The sequence below is a fragment of the Sorex araneus genome, chromosome 6 (assembly GCF_027595985.1).
Source record: "Sorex araneus isolate mSorAra2 chromosome 6, mSorAra2.pri, whole genome shotgun sequence".
Lineage (NCBI taxonomy): Eukaryota > Metazoa > Chordata > Mammalia > Eulipotyphla > Soricidae > Sorex > Sorex araneus.
This window is the reverse complement of record NC_073307.1, coordinates 96,152,460-96,169,748: the sequence shown is the minus strand read 5'-3', so window position 1 is coordinate 96,169,748 and position 17,289 is coordinate 96,152,460. Positions and strand designations below refer to the sequence as shown.

At 50.0% G+C, this 17,289-nt stretch overlaps 1 protein-coding gene across 7 annotated transcripts in view; it reads right to left on the bottom strand.

Annotated features, from left to right (window-relative positions):
• TNRC6B (trinucleotide repeat containing adaptor 6B) overlaps positions 1-17,289 on the bottom strand; it is a 231,389-nt gene that overhangs the window by 21,854 nt on the left and 192,246 nt on the right. For all 7 annotated transcript variants that reach the window (XM_055142027.1, XM_055142030.1, XM_055142032.1 and 4 more), the window contains 3 exons: positions 5,672-5,803; positions 5,461-5,556; positions 5,187-5,358 (listed from right to left, as the gene is read on the bottom strand). In XM_055142027.1, the coding sequence (XP_054998002.1) occupies positions 5,187-5,358; positions 5,461-5,556; positions 5,672-5,803 (400 nt within the window). The remainder of the gene's footprint in view (positions 1-5,186; positions 5,359-5,460; positions 5,557-5,671; positions 5,804-17,289) is intronic.

Genomic DNA, 17,289 nt, shown 5'->3' with positions numbered 1-17,289 from the left:
TGCCCCCACATTCCTCATTTCTCTGAATCGCCTACAGGCGTGTCCTGCTCAGTCCCACTCCCCCGTGTGGCTGACAGTGGGACCTGAGTTGGACAGAGGTCACAGTCACCGACAAATTCAGTGAGGTGTCTTTACAATTTTGCTACCCGCAGAGAATCAGAAAACCATTATTTTTCGAAAAGAATTCGTTCAGGGTTGCTGAAGCAGTCACTCGACTTGCGGGAGTTGACTTTTTTTTTCTTTTGGGTCACACCCAGCGATGCTCAGGGGTTACTCTTGGCGGTGCTTGGGGGACCACACGGGATACTGGGGATTGAACTGGTTGGCTGTACACAGGGCAAATGCCCTCCCGGCTGCACTATTGCTCCAGCCCTGTGAGTTGACTTTTTGAGAAAACAGGCTGAAGTGGCTTTCATAGAGGCTCATTAAGATTTTCAAGCGATTCCTGCTATTCTTTCACCCACAGGAATCATTTTTTAGGTAGATATACTCGGCAATTAGGAATAAGAATATATTATTTGCTGTTGTAGACCTCTGCTATATAATCTTTCTGGAAAATAGCATTGTAGCACTGTCCTTCCATTGTTTATCAATTTGCTCGAGTGGGCACCAGTAACATGTCCACGGTGAGACTTGTTATTATTTATGGTATATCGAATAAGTCACGGGGGGCTTGCCAGGCTCTCGGAGAGGGACGGAGGAATTGAACCCAGGTCGGCCACATGCAAGGCAAATGCCCTACCCGTTGTGCTATCACTCCAGTCAAATTTTCAGGGTGTGGTGCCAGAGACTAAGCCTGGGGCGATGGTAACCGCGACATTTCTTGGAAATATGGGGTTCAAATCGGAGATATGGGGGTCAAATTCGGGTCTGCTGACAAGACACCCCCTCAGCACAATCCCTCAAGCCCCCTGGACACATTTTCATCTCTGTACTGAGTATATTTTCTTTCTTTTTTTCTTTTTGGGTCACACCCGGCCATGCTCAGCAGTTACTCCTGGCTCATGCACTCAGGAATTACTCTGGCGGTGCTCGGGGGACCATATCGGATGCTGGGAATTGAACCCGGGTCGGCCACATGCAAGGCAAACGCCCTACGTGCTGTGCTACCGCTCCGGCCCTAATATATTTTCAATATCTTAAGTTACAAGACGCACTTCGTCTAAAACAAGTGGCCAAATGAGACTGATTTACAGTTGTCCATATATATTTTTTTCAATTTAACTATGGTATATGAATTAAGGAAAATGATCACTGCGAAATTAAATGTTTACATGCACCTTTGAAAGCAGATTAAAAAAGTGATCGAACTGAGCTGCGGAAGAGAGCTCGGGTGGGCGAGCAAGCACTTGTGTTAGGCCCGAGTCTGACCCCTGGCACAGCAGCCACAGTGCCCACCGCCAACACAGCTGGGCCCAGAGGGCGGAGGACTGGTGGGAGTGGCCCTGCCCTTCTCCCCCACCGCCAAGGTCAGAGAGAAAACCAGTGCGCGCAGAGCCAGCCTCCTCCCAGCCTGCAGCAGACTTGGGTCTGATCCACTGGCAACCACAGGGAAGCCCCGGGCCCGGGCCCCACCAGGAGCAATCCCTGAGCACAGAGCCAGGAGCAAGACTCGGGCACAGATGGGTGTGGTCCAGACACACTTGTATAAGAAGAAAAAGAGAATTAGTCAGATGTTATTTACCCACCATTCATTCAATAACTTAGCATATGTAAATAAGTTATTAATAAATATCAATAATAATTATAAAATAAAAATACATGTAAATTCAGTACACTACTCATTCTGGAATAAAATAGTTATATTTTCAAGCTATTTGTGAAATGGATTTTTTTTAAAAAGTTTTTTTTAAAAATTCTGGAGCTGGGGCTGGAGTGATAGTACAGCAGGTAGGGCGTTTGCCTTGCATGCGGCCAACCCGGGTTCAAATCCCAGCATCCCATATGGTCCCCTGAGCACCGCCAGGGGTGATTCCTGAGTGCATGAGCCAGGAGTGACCCCTGTGCATTGCTGGGTGTGACCCAAAAAGCAAAAAGCAAAAAAAAAAAATGCTGGAGCCATAGCACCACGGGTAGGGTGTTTGCCTTGCATGTGGCCAACCCGGGTTCGATTCCTCCATCCCTCTCGGAAAGCCCAGCAAGTTACTGAGAGTATCCAGCCTACACGGAAGAGCCTGGCAAGCTCCCCGTGGTATATTCGATATGCCAAAGACAGTAACAACAAGTCTCACAATGTTTACTGGTGCCCACTTGAGCAAATCGATGAGCAACGGGATGACAGTGACAGTGATACAGTGATGTAGAAGCTACAAAGATGCCTCCAGATCCTGCACCGGGCTGAGCCTCCTATCCGGGGCATCCCGGAGGCAGGTGGGTGAGCACCCACTGCCCAGACAGCCCCGGCAGCTGAAAACCTCCACGACCCAATTGCAGCCATGCTCATGGCTGGACTCCACAGGCTTGGACAAGCCTCATCCAGGAATCAATCTGCTTAAAAACTCAGGTATGAGACTTCTGTGACTGAAATCTCAAGGCTCTCATGGAGTCGGAGTCGGGGATGGGCGACCTTCCCCCACCCCCCTGTTCTCCCAGGAGTCCGGCAGTCACACCTACAAACTGCCTCTGGCACCAAATAAGCTCATTAACTGGCCATGATCCAGAGACTCTCAATTAAGAGAGCAACAAGCTACAGAGAGTCTCAGACCCCCGTCACCATCCAGTTAAAAACTTAACTCAGCCATATCACTCCATCCAAAATTCTAGAATTCCTAAAGCACGTGGCTGCAAAATCTCATACTCTAGACCACTAATACACCACTCTACACCACCAGGAGTAGCACACCACACTGGATGAGATGTAAAGCAGAAGGCAACCCACCTTAATTAAGAAAATATTAACATACAAGGCTTAACCTGTAACAACATGAGAGTAATCTCTCATACAGGGGCTTAATAAGGCTCCAGGGTGAGATACAATAATCTTCACACATTTTCTTCTCAGGAAATGTTTTTTGCTCATTTTTAGCAAATGAATCATAACAAGCATACAAAATAATAAATTTAGGGCCTGCTATTGGGGGGTGGTTGGGAAAATTGGAAATAATGGTGGTGGAAAGCCAGAATGGTGGTGGGACTGGTACTGGAATACCAAATGTAATAAATCGTGAACAACTTTATTAAAAAAATGAAAAAAAATGTACGTATGTTTATGTTATGTTGAATTCTGCTATTTTAAATTACTAGGGATCGTCAAGATTCAAGCACAATAATCACAACTACCAACATCTAACAAGACATCATCATCAAAATTGCGCAGGTAATACATGAGAGGTACTAATGTTACTAAGAAGATTCATGAACAATGTATAAAATTTTATATTTATTCACTTTTAATTTCAGGACCACACCCAGAGGTGCTCAGGGGCTTTGTCCTTAGCCGTGAGCCCTTGACAGGTAACTTCCAGGGAGGTGCCAAAAAAGCGAGATTTTTCTCTCTGAGTGTGTGCCCCTCTGCACTGCCGAGTCTCACTTCAGAGTAACTCGGCACAGGAATCAAATCATTCCCATTCCTTCTCGGTTGAAAATGTGCCCGAGAAGGTGAGAGGCGGGCACCCAGGAGCGCTGCCCCAACATCGCTGGGCACCCTGGGGTCCAGGCCCTGGGGGCAGCAACCTGCGAGAGTGAGACAGCAGGCGCGGACCTGCTCAGGGAAAGGCGACTTGGAACTCAACTGACTTCTCAGACCATGTGTGAAAGGACAGTGGGTAGAAGCTGAAGATCTGGAAGCGAATGCTTCTGACACGATCTGGGACCCAGGGGCCCTTAAAACCTTGTCTGTACGGGTGGTCACTCCAGAAACAAGAGCTGAGGACCCGACCCACAGGAGAATACTCCGCAACCAAACCAAAGTGCCAAGGCTGTTTGGACAGGATTAGTCTATCACCTGGGAGCATGGATTTCTGGGGGCTTCTCCCTAAATCTCTTTCTGATTTTGTACAGAACAGGACTGTCCTGAAATGTCATCAGTATGAGAAGAAACCCACTTGATAGGAAGTGGCATTTCGGTGATTGGATTTTATTTTGTAAGTTCCAGTGGCCTCCCAGACTGGATCTTGCTTGCCACGTGTTCCCTATTTGGGAAGTGGTACAATTTGTCTGCCAACAAGTTTCTGATGAATGTCAGTGGTAAAACCTCACTTGTACTAATTCTATTGAAATCAGCTGAAGCACTAATATCAGAAGAATTTTCTCCACTAGGTTCGTCATGTTAATTCTAGTTCTCTGTGTCTTCAAGACAAGCAATGTCAAGGGTGGAAACAAGCCCCTCAACTCGCCTTCATCTTAACAGCCCCCACACCAGACAATGCAGCAGGCATGAGCAATAACCTGGGGGCGAGTTTTGCTTTGCTTTGCAATCTGTCACTGCAAAGACGTGAAAGACTTTGGGGAACCAAGCTGGAACCCCGGTCTGTTGATTTACTGATTCTGTGGCGCTTTGGAAAGTCACTGAAAACTCTAGAATACTGAGAGAACTCAGATACCTCCCTTGTAAGAAAGGAAGATGAATGTTGATCGACTCTGCAAGGCTCTTGTGGAAACATAATGAAGGTTCATCCCAGACTGCTGTGGTGATATTTGAATGTGAAAGGGACACACACACACACACACACCTAGGAGACCACACACACACACTCACACACACCCCTGGGAGAGACACACAGACACACACACCCCGCACACACACCTGGGAGACACCCCCCCCACACACACCTCGAGATACACAAAGACACACACACCTGGGAGACCACACACACACAGAGATAGATATATACACACACACCCCGCGAGATACACACACACTCCACACACACACCTGGGAGAGCGCACACACACACACTCACACCCACCCTGGGAGATACACACAGACACACACCCCCCTCACACACACCTGGGAGACCCCCCCACACACACACCGTGAGATACACATAGACACACGCGCGAGTGCACACACACACCTGGGAGACCACCCACTCACACACCCACACCGCGGTAGTTTTTGGGGGTTGAGCAATGAGACACACACACACACATACCACACACACACACACACACACACACACACACACACACACACACACACACACACACTTGCGTGCGCGTGGTGGTTTCCGGGGCTACCAACTCACCAGAACTGTATCCGGGGATGGGCCCTTTGCTCTGCAGGTCTGGGAGCCCCACGTTCAGCGTGCTGGGAACCATGTTGTCCAGGTGCGGCTTGGGCCCGACGGGGTGCGACGGCGAATGCTTCATGCTCGGCTGCCTCTGCTGCTGCTGCAGCGCGCTCACCATCCGGGCCAGCTGCAGGCGCGGGGACACACGGGCGCCGTCAGGGCGGGGCCCGGCCCAGGTGGAGGCGTGCTCCAGCCCGAGTGCTCGGAGGGGCCCGGCCCGTCCACCTACCTGCTGCTCCTGCTGCTGGCGCACAGCCTGGGAGATCTTCCTCTGGTTCTGGAGCAGCTGCTGCTGCTGTTGCTGCTGCAGGAGGAGCTGGCACGCCTGGGGGCGGGGCGGAGAGACGCCTCCTCAGTGACCGCCCCGGCCACCGGCGGGGGGTGGGGGGGGACAGACACCAGCCACCTCGTCCCCCCCAGGAGGAGCAGCTCCCACTTACCAACTGAAACTGGGGGATTTGTGGAAGCTGGCTCAGCATGGCAATTTGTTGAGGAGATAACTGGGGCCCCATGTTGAAAAGACCTGGGTTCAGGCCACTGTTGGGAAACTGCTTGAGCATTGAGGCAGAGACCTGGCCGGGAGGGGAGGGAAGAGAGGAAGACAACTTCAGAACAATGAGAGACAGTTACAGACTTTCGTGACTATGTTGCAGCCGTACAAGGATGGAGCACCCACCCCTCCACCAGCTCGTCTTTTCCACCTCCAATGTTCCCAGGATCCCTCCCGCCACCCCCTGCCTCTGTGGCAGGCACCTTCCTTCTTACTCTCTACTTTGGGGCATTATGGTTTGCAATACAGATACCGAGAGGCCATCACGTTTGCTCCTTGGTCTGCTTTGAGCACACATCTCCCATCCCGAGCGATCCCTCCAACCGTCATTGACTTGGTGGTCTCTTCTCCATCCCAACTGCCTTCTCCCCCAGCACGTAAGGCTGGCTTCCACACTGGCCTCCAGGGGGCTATAGCAATAGCACAGCAGGTAGGGCGTTTGCCTTGCACTCGGCCAACCCGGGTTCAATTCCCAGCATCCCATAGGGTCCCCTGAGCACCGCCAGGAGTAATTCCTGAGTGCAGAGCCAGGAGTAACCCCTGTGCATTGCCAGGTGTGACCCAAAAAGCAGGAAAAAAAAAAAAAAAACTGGCCTCCAAATCGTGGAGCGATCCTCCTGGCCTTAATTCCTATTATCCTTAGGTGTTAGTTTCCTATTATGTTACTTTATATTCCACAAACGAGTGCAGTCCTTCTACAGCTATCCTTCTCTTTCTAACTCATTTCACTTAGCATGATACTCTCCAGGTCCATCCACTTATATGCAAATTTCATGACTTCAAAACTAATATTTTTTTAATTTATTTTTAAAAATTTTTGGGTCACACCCGGCGATGCACAGGGGTTACTCCTGGCTCATGCACTCAGGAATTACTCCTGGCGGTGCTGGGGAGACCATATGGGATGCCAGGGATTGAACCCAGGTCAGCCGCGTGCAAGGCAAACGCCCTACCTGCTGTGCTATGGCTCCAGCCCCTCAAAACTAATTTTTAAAGTTTTTTTTCTTTAAAAATCATCTATGGAAAGAACTTTTAATAGAAAGGAAGTACTAGTTCCTTTTATATAAAACTCATCATAAAAAATATTAAAAAATTAAGGGGCGAGGGCCAAAGAGCCAGCACCCCTGGATTGTTCCTCTGCATGCAGGAGCCCCAGATTCAATCCTGGCAACATCAATCCCCTAAACACTGCTGGGTGTGGCCCAAGCCCCTCCCCAAAAGTTAAGGGGTGAACCCCAGTGCCCCTCCCTAGTAAAGTACGCACACTAGCCCTTTGAGTTACTTCCCAAGCCTCAAAGAGGCAGAACTTTAAGTTTGGGTTTTTTTTTTTTTTTTGGCTTTTTATTTTGGGATCACACCCGGAAACGCTCAGGACTTACTCCTGGCTCTGCACTCAAGGATCACTCCTAGCGGTGCTCAGGGAACCCTATGGGGCGGCAGGAATCAAACCCCAGTCAGCTACAAGTCCTGAGTTTATCCCCTATCCCAGCTCCCCAACCCGGAGGCAGAATTCTTCTTTGAGTAACAGCTGAGAATGTACCCAGGCCAAGATTCAAGACACTGAAAGAGTTCCAAACAAAATAAATTCAAACAGTTGCTATTTTAATAAACTGGCAAAATTCTAAGAGAAAAAAATCCTTTTTGTGTGTGTTGTTTTGTTTTGAGGGTCACACCAGGAAATGCTCGCCACATGCAAAGCAAGGACCTCAACCTCTGTAAAATTTCTCCAGCCCTTCAGAGAAAGTCTTAGAAACAGCAAGACAAGAGGCCGGAGAGACAGTCCGGGGGGTAAGGTGCTTGCCTTGCTCGTGGCTGATGCAGATTTCCAGCACCCCAAATGGTCTCCTGAGCTCATCAGAGGCCATCCCTAAGCAAAATTGGGAGTAAACTAGGAGAGAGCCCTGACACACCGAATATAGCCTCTACACAAACGAAAGCGAGACAAAAGCAGAATCATACATGAGGAAACTCAAAACTGTCAGCTGATTTTTTTCCCCCACAGTCCAAAGAGGCATGATGTAGGCCAAGTGGTGAAGGGAAAAGAACGACAACCAAGAACCCTTGCCCGGTTGGATTTGAAGGAGGTGTAAGCACCTTTTCAGACAAACAACAGTTCCGTTTAGCACCAGCAGGGCGCAGAGGAACTGCGCTGTGGCGGAGAGAGACCAGCAAGCCTGTGGTAATGGGTTCAAACCCCCGTGTCCCACATGCACTTGCCCCATCTGTGGTCCCCGGGCCGCACGCTGATCTCCAGCCACACTGCAGTCAAGTGTGTTAAGAAAGCACTTGACACACATAGGTGAGGGCTGTAACCAGAACACCGTGCAAGGGTCACAGCCCGGAGGGATGGCCCACGGGGAGCTGTGGGGTGCGCACGGCGGCAGCGACCCCCCCACCACAGCCATGACCTGTGTGCCCCTCGACCCAGAACGGAACTGACCCACAGTGTCTGGGGCTTACTGCCTCACCCACATGCTCAGGGCACTTCATGTGCCAAGGGTCAAACCTGGGCATGCATTCCTGCCCTTTGAGTCTCCTCCAAAGAACAGCTAAGGGATGCTGGAGAAGGAAAAGGAACCCCACTCGAAAGTACCAAGACACCCAGGACTCTCAAATAAATCTCAGAAGAGATCAGCCAGACCCTTCACCAGAATGAACCTCCTATCCAGTGCATCCCGGAGGGGGCAGGAGCGGGTGAGTTCTGTCACCCACTATAACAGAGCCCCGGCAGCTGAAAACCTCCAGAACCCAACAGCCGTCGTGCCCACGGCCAATCTCCACAAGCTCGGACAAGCCTCATCCATGAAGGAACTATTGAAAAACTCATGAATGCAGGTTTTGTGACCGAAATCTCCAGGTTCTCAAGGAGTCGGGGATGGGCAACCTCCCCCCATCTCCCTGTCCTTCCTGGAGCCTGGCAGTCACACCCAAGAACTGCCTCTGGCACCATATAAGCTCATTTACTGGCCATGTCCCAGAGGCTCACAAATAAATTTCAGAAGAGAGCAACAAGCTGCAGAGAGGCCTCAGACCCCAAAGTCACCATCCTGTTAAAAATGTAACTCCAGTTGACCCCATGGCTTCGAGGCTGGCCTCACGTTCCGGGGAAAGGGCAACTCAGAGAAGCGATCACCAACTACATTGTAGTCGAAGGCCATGTGGGGGAAGGGAGTTGCGGGCTGAATGAGGGCTAGAGACTGAGCACAGCGGCCACTCAACACCTTTATTGCAAACCACAACAGCTAATTAGAGAGAGAGAACAGAAGGGAATGCCCTGCCACAGTGGCAGGGTGGGGTGGGGGGGAGATGGGATTGGGGAGGGTGGGAGGGACGCTGGGTTTACGGGTGGTGGAGAATGGGCACTGGTGAAGGGATGGGTTCCCGAACTTTGTATGAGGGAAGTATAAGCACAAAAGTGTATAAATCTGTAACTGTACCCTCACGGTGATTCTCTAATTAAAAATAAATAAATTATTTAAAAAAAAATGTAACTCCAGCTGTAGCACCCTGTTTAAAATTGCAGAACTCCCAGAGCCCGTGGCCACATTTGCAGCCGCGCAACATCTCATATTCAACACCACTGATGTGCCCAGAGTAGCACACACTGGATAGGATGTGAGGTAGAAGGCAACCAATCTTAACTCAAAAAATAATAGCATACAAGGTTCAGTCTATAACAACATCTTCGTAATCTCTTATACAAGGGCTCAATGGCTTCAGGGTGAGAGCCAACAATCTTCACACACTTTCTTTGAAGAAAATCACTTTTGGTCATTTTTAGAGAATTATTCCTAATAAGCAATACAAATAAATTATTTAGGGCCTGCTATTGGGACAGGCTTGAGTGGTGGTTGGGAAAATTCGAAATAATGGTGGTGGGTAAGGTGTAGGAATATTGGTTGGAGTAAATTATTAAACAACTTTAAAAATTAAATTTTTTTAAAAAGTACTAAGATATAATGTAGGAGAGGAGAGTAATAATGGGAACCCTCTCTATATTTTTTAAGCTGGCCAAGTTCTTATTATCACCGTTCTGTTAAGTTTTGTAAATTTTTTAAATTTCAGATTATAATTTCCTAGTTTTGGTTTGTTGCTTTCTTTTTTTTTGACTGGAGCGATAACACAGCGGGTAGAGTGTTTGCCTCGCACACGGCCGACCTGGGTTCAATTCCTCCATCCCTCTTGGAGACCCTGGCAAGCTACCGAGAGTATCCCGCCCACATGGCAGAGCCTGGCAAGCTACCCATGGCGTATTTGATATACCAAAAACACTAACAAGTCTCACAATGGAGATGTTAATGGTGCCTGCTTGAACAAATTGATGAACAATGGGATGGCAGTGCTACAGTGCTTTGTTTTGGGGCCATAGCCGGTGGTGATACTCAGGGCTTACTCCCAACCCCCTGACTCAGGGGTCACTCCTGGCAGGGCACAAGGTGAGTTCCCTACCTGTTGTACTACCTCTCTCCGGCCTTCTTGTTTTCAGTTCCATGATTTATATCTGGCACGTTCTAGTGTTGAGATTTCAAATATACTTACTTGCTATTAGCATATTTTCCATTTCATTGTTGAAGGTGATTATAAAACATGTGTGACATTACTCAGTTCGATTCAACATTTGGCACCTATCAGAGTTGGCTTATATTGATTTTTTGATCTGAGGCTATACCCGACGGTAAATGGGGGTTACTTTCAGCCCAGTGCTCACAGGGCTGAGCCCCAGAGGTGCTCGGAATCACATCCGGACTCGTGCAAGCTAAGCATGTGCACCAGCCCTGCAGACACCGAGCTGATGTGTCTCAAAGGGCTGATGTTCTGACACAGGCATCATGCTACCCTAATTCTTTTGTTGAAGAATTTTGGATCACATCCCAGGATTTTTATATATTCTATTCTGAGCCCTTGGGTTCTATTTCACTCCTTTATTTTGATGTTTTTCTCCTTGGTTGGGGGCGGGCCCATGATACCGGTGGGTGCTCAGAGGCTCGTCCTGGCTCTGTGCTCAGGATCTGACCCAGGGCGGGTGGGATTTAAAGCAGGTGCCTTAAGCCCTGTGCGATCTCTCCCGCCCCTATTTTCAGATTTTAACTCTCCTGGGGTCACTCACACTGAGTCTCTCTTTAGTAGAGCTCAAATTTCTGTTCAGTTTTTTAATTTCGGGGGTCTAGGGAGAGTTCGCTATTTCGGCGACATCTAACGTGCTAGGGGTCGACCCCTGCATGCCAAATGTGTGTGCTCCTGTGCTCGGGGCGGACGATCTGGCCTAGCTCAGTCCTCTTATCCCTCACTGCATGCTTGACTGATCTCGTGCGTCTGATGAAATCATTTAGGCATGACTTACACTCAAAAATGGCTACAGCTTTCCTACCATCCTCTCTTCCCAACATTCTAATGACCGAGGCCCTTGAGTCAATGTTGCTCTTATTTCATTCTCGCTCCTGTTTTGCAGAGCTGGAAGCTGTCAAGTTTCTCCCTGGAGTTTTCTACTCTCTGTGTTGAACTTGGCCTGTGCTATGATCAGAAACTATACAAGGGGGCTGGAGCGATAGCACAGCGGGTAGGGCGTTTGCCTTGCACGCAGCCGACCCGGGTTCGAATCCCAGCATCCCATATGGTCCCCTGAGCACCGCCAGGAGTAATTCCTGAGTGTAGAACCAGGAGTAACCCCTGTGCATCGTCGGGTGTGACCCAAAAAAGCAAAAAAAAAAAAACTATGCAAAATGCAAGCCCACTCCAAACCATTTTCTTTTACTTTTAGGACTGGGGGTGGGGAGAGTTCAGGGTGGTAGCTGGGGGGGGGGGAACTGGGGCCCCCGAGTTCCCGCTTGCAAAGCATGTGCTCCAGCCTTTGGAGCCAGCTCCCCGGCCCTGTGACACTTTCTAAGACTTGGCGTCTTTCTAAACCCTGCCTACATTTCTGTCTACACCAGTGGCTTTGAATAGTCGAGCTTTTGTTTCTGTCCTGTACAGTCATCGTTATTCTACAGTGCGCTCATGCAATATGAACTTATTTCACCGCAGCACCACTCTCGGCTACAACAAAAATCTCTTCCAGCAAAGTCCGTGAACGCGACTCTGACTCCTGTCTCCCTTCTTCCACCTGCCCAAAACTCACTAAATCACATGCTGATTTTTCTTTTTCTTTCTTTTTTTTTTTTTTTTTGCTTTTAGGGTCACACCCAGCGATGCACAGGGGTTACTCCTGGCTCATGCACTCAGGAATTACCCCTGGCAGTGCTCAGGAGACCCTATGGGATGCTGGGAATCGAACCCGGCTCGGCCGCATGCAAGGCAAACGTCCTATCCACTATGCTATCGCTCCAGCCCCGACACACTGATTTTTCATACACTATCCACACTAGTTTTGTTTGGAATCTTTCTGCATATCCCCCCCCTTCCCAGCCTCCACCCTACTGCCTGAAACTTCTGATCGTAATGCTTCATCTTACATGACTGTCCATTGCAATTATACTCTCACTTTATATGTCAAAAAGGAAATATATCTATAAAAATTCAAGTTGCCTTATGGGGGAAAAGGTCCTGGATCTGATCCCTGACATAGCAAAAACTACAGAACATTACAAAAATAACAATAAGGGCTGGAGTGATAGTACAGAGGGAAAGGCATTTGCCTTGCACACAGTCAACCCAGGTTTGACCCCCCCAAATCCCATATGGTCCACTGAGCGCATTCTTGAGTGCAGAGCCTGGGGGGGGGGGGGGGCCCTGAGCCTCCCCGGGTGTTGATATCAAAAAACAAAACAAAACAAAAAAGAATCATCTGGGGGCTGGAGCTAGTGTACTTCATCTTAAAAATTCAAAATTTGAGGGGCTGGAGTGCCAGCACAGCGGGTAGGGCGTTTGCCTTGCACGCGGCCGACCCAGGTTCGATTCCCAGCATCTCATATGGTCCCCTGAGCACTGCCAGGAGTGATTCCTGAGTGAAGAGCTAGGAGTCCCCCCTGAGCACCACTGGGTGTAACCCCCCCAAAAAAAATCAAAATTTGAACAGGAAAAGGATTATGTCACTGACCCCCCCTTGAACAATCCCCCAGCCACCCACTCGCCACGCCCCCCGCAGATCCCTTCCTTAGGGGTGGGGACGGGCAAGCTGGGGGCCACACCCAGCAGTGTTTAGGGGCTACGCCAGGCTCTGTGCTCAGAGGTGACTCCTGGTGGTGCTTGAGGGACTCTGCGATTGTGGGATTGTACCAGGGTCAGCCATGCCCCAGGCAAGTGCCCGACCCCCTGGGCCATCTCTCCGGCCCACTTTTGTGTGAATCGTGAGCCAAGTTATAGTTCTGCACAAATCCTGCCCACTGGGAGCCACAGAACACGCTTGTACTTGGGACCAGGAGTTCTTGTTGATAGAACCAAGTTTAAAGATGAGGTCACTCTAGATTAGAGTGCACTCTGGCCAAAGAACCAGTGCTCTCATCAAGGGGGCAGTCTAGACCCATGGGGGGGTGGGGAAAAGGAGTTGGAGTGGGGGAGGGGGGAGGGGAGGAAAAAGAGAGGGGGAAGAGAAAGAGGAAGGAAGGGGAAGAAGAGGGAGGGGAGAGAGAGGGAGGGAGGGAGAGGGAAAGAAAGAGGGAGGGGGAGGGAGGGAGGGAGGGAGGGAGGGAGGGAGGGGGAGAGTCCAGGTTCGAGCCCCAGCAGGCCTGGTCCCCCAGGAAGAGTACGAAGTAACCCCAAGCATCAGGGGTTAGGTCCCGAAACAAAGAGAGAAGTGAGCTGAAAACCACTACAGGCCAATGACTTCCTGTATCTCCACTAGGCAGAACAACTCTGGCAATGACAGCTGCATCTAACCCGCTTCCCAAAGTGTTCTTTGACGAACCACGGTGAATCTGATTCTTTTATTTCACAAACGACTGGCCTCCAAAATAGCTACTGTCCCAGCTTGTCTTTCTGTCTCCTTCATTCAGTTTTCAAATGGTTTTACCTGGTCTCATGATCAATCCACTTCTCCTTCATCTCAAGAACAAGCGCTAACCCTTGCCAGCAGCCTACTATCGCTCCCGTGCTTCCTATTCCTACCACTCAAAACTGGCCAAAGAAACCTGCCCAGCAAAACACATGCCAGCACCCAGCTGCGCCCTAAAGAAATTCATCCGAGGCGACACATCTAAGAGCACTCAGAGGCACAGTTCGTACTAATGAAACGCCAGCAATATCCCAAAGGCTCACCAGTGAAACTATGGCATGACGAGCACAATTGGAACTTGACTACGACTGCCCAAATCGACTGGGGAGAGGCGGGGGAAAGTCAGAGGAAAGAAGGGAACCAGGGAGATGACTCAGCGACAGAGCACCCACAACTCAGACGTGAGGTCCTGGGTTCAAGCCCAGGCACTGCCAACAATAACAGAAAGTCACAGAAGACTAGAAATCCTGATTCCATAAATCACAACATGAAAAAAAGGGCAAAATGATTTTGCTTAAAACAGATAAAGACAGAAAATGCCAACTGGGGCGTTTTTATGCTTTCTGTTGAAGTTAAATGCCAGCATCTCGGGTTCCACAATTGGGTGATGAAGGATATGGAGTTCCTTTGAGGACTTCCGCCCTAGCACCCCTCAACTTCCTCCTTCACGGTGTCCACGGTCTGTCCTCTGAACAAAGAAGGACCACACATAGCTGGGGAGTAGCGCGTAGCAGGGAAGGCATTTGCCTTGCATGCAGCCAATCAGGTTCAATCTCTGGCACCCAATAGGGTCCCCCGAGCACCGCCAGGAGTGAGCCCTGAGTGCAGAGCCAGGAGGAACCCTGAGCTTCATCGGGTGTGGCCCCAAAACAAACAAAACACAAGCAAACAAAAAAGGAGCAAACAGAAGAGCCACCAGCTCTTGACAAATGGTTGTCCCTACCTGGGTTACAGAGTAACTCAAGTGCCCACATGCACATTGCTGCAGTGGGGAGTTCATTATTCTGGGGGGATTGGGGAAAGTGGGAATTAGACGGACTCAGGATGGCATGTAAAAGAAGCAAGGCAGATGATGCAAACGACAAGGGAAAATCCTGGTTAGAACCTTGCTTTCTGAACACCTGAGTTAACGTGAGGGGAAAAAAAAACCCAGGGCCTGGGGCATTTGTAACAAATCTTAAAGATACATTTTAATCCACCTTTCTTTGTTAAGAGGAAGCACTGATGGCCCTTAGAAAGCAATGAAAGGGAGTATAAAATTTGGTTAAACCCTGGGGCTGGAGTGATAGCACAGCGGGTAGGGTGTTTGTCTTGCGCTCGGCCAACCGGGTTCGATTCCCAGCATCCTATATGGTCCTTTGAGCACCGCCAGGAGTAATTCCTGAGTGCAAAGCCAAGAGTAACCCCTGTGCATCGCCGGGTGTGACCCAAAAAGAAAAAAAAAAATTGGTAATATCCCTAAAAAAGCAGTTCAAACACACACAGTTTGGTATTGTCGGAATTTTCAAACGTTCATGTGCTTTGACCCAGAAATTTCATTCTGAGCAACCAAATTTCGAAATGATGGGGGAAAAGAGAATGGAAGGGTTTTCTACAGTGAAAGTTTGAAACAACTGGGTCAATCAGAGCTAACCCTGCACCACCATAGTCTGCTCTTACTAGAACAGTCTTCATGATAGGGCATGGAGCCCAGTGGGAGAGTGCCCGCCTTGCATGTGTGAGACCCTCAGTCTCAGCTGAGCCACACACCCCTGCCGGACCCCAAGAATGATCAACACAAGGAGAGGGGCCGACCCCATGACCCCATGTAAATTCAAGCAGCAGGACGCAGTGGCCAGGAATGCAATTAAGTGAGAAGCATGCCCACACATGAACAAAGTCTGAATAGGGGATTATGTGAAAATAATCCGCTATGGCATGGAGGGGAGTGGAGGTAGGGGTCTGGTTTTTTTGGGGAAAAAAAAAATAAAACTTTTTTTCTCCACTACCCAATTTTCAGTGTGATCACTCCATCGTCTTTATTTTCAATGTACATACACATTAACATGTGTGTGCATAAGTAAAGATCTAGAGGTATCTACTCCACTCCTCTGTCATGTCAGGGGTTGAAGAGAAATGAGAGGTAAAACGCTAACCTGCTTGTGTGTGGCCAATCCCTGGCACCACCAAGGGTCCCTCCTGAGCACAGAGCCACGAGTAGCTCCGGAGCACTGTGGGTATGGCCCCAAACCCAAAATAAAGTAAAACAGAACATAATATGAGCACGTTCAGGCCAGAGAGAGAGCACAGCGGGCAAGGTGCTTGCCTTGCACGCCGCCAACCCAGACTCATTCCCTGGCACCCCAGAGGGTCCTTCAAGCACCACCAGGAGTGATCCCTGAGCACAGAGCCAGGAGAAAGCTCGGAGCACTGCCAGGTGTGGCCCCAAAACCTACCTATATACATGCATGTCAGGAAAAAAAAAATTCCATTGACCATTGACTGCTATTCTGCCCTCATTTTTTTTTTTTTTTTTTGCTTTTTGGGTCACACCCGGCTAGGCACAGGGGTTACTCTTGGCTCTGCACTCAGGAATTACCCCTGGCGGTGCTCAGGGGACGATATAGGATGCTGGGAATCGAACCCGGGTCGGCTGCGTGCAAGGCAAACGCCTTACCCACTGTACTATTGCTCCAGCTCCTATTCTGCCCTCATTATGCATGAAATAAAGATTAAGCAGATTGTCTGGGGATTTTGGGGACAGCTGGGGGCCAAACCCAAGATCCTGACCACTGGGCCATCTCTCTGGCCCGGCCACATGGAACTGAACAATTCTGAAAACGCAGAAGGAAACAGAGGTTCCTTCCCCTGCAGAGGTGACACTGTAGCCATGGGAGGCTGGCCACTGAGGGGTAAGGAGGCCCACTGAGAGCCTCTCGGACCACAGGGGTGAGCTGGACAGAAATGGCCCGGTGGACACGTGAGCCACCTCGACTCCCACCAGGGCAGAACTGCCCTGTCTCCGCACTGTCCACGGGGCACACTGGCTGGAGCGGTGTTGGGGAATCTGACCCGACGGGACGCTTCCTAGCAGAGGCACGTAGATGGGCCAACTTGTTGCCCTGTGTGCGGCCACTCTGGTGCGATAGCTGTGACCATCAAGGGCCACCTGAGCATCCTCAGGCGTGACCACGGGCACTAACAGGCACGTCCCCATCACACACCTCTAAATAAGACCCTGTGCTGACTAGACCCCAGGGCCTAGGATCCTGTCCCAGACCTGCCCTGGAGCGGCGGTCCAGAAAACAGCGACATATCACACCGGCTACGGGGAGAGCAGAGCCCAAACACCACAGGGAGGCCGAGTGCCTTCAAACGTGGTGCCGAGCTTCCTGCCTGGCTGCCTCAGATTCCACTCCGAGCGCAGCTCTCTGCCTTACACGGCATTTCCCCAAACCCACATGTGCTTCCAAATACGACCCTTGGCGCTTGCTCCTGTGCCTCCTGCCGCCCACAAGGCATCTCCAGCCAGGCGGTGACTCGGACTCACTCTCTAATAACACTGGCTTAAAGGCTGCTGCTGGGGGTGGGCCTCTCCCAGG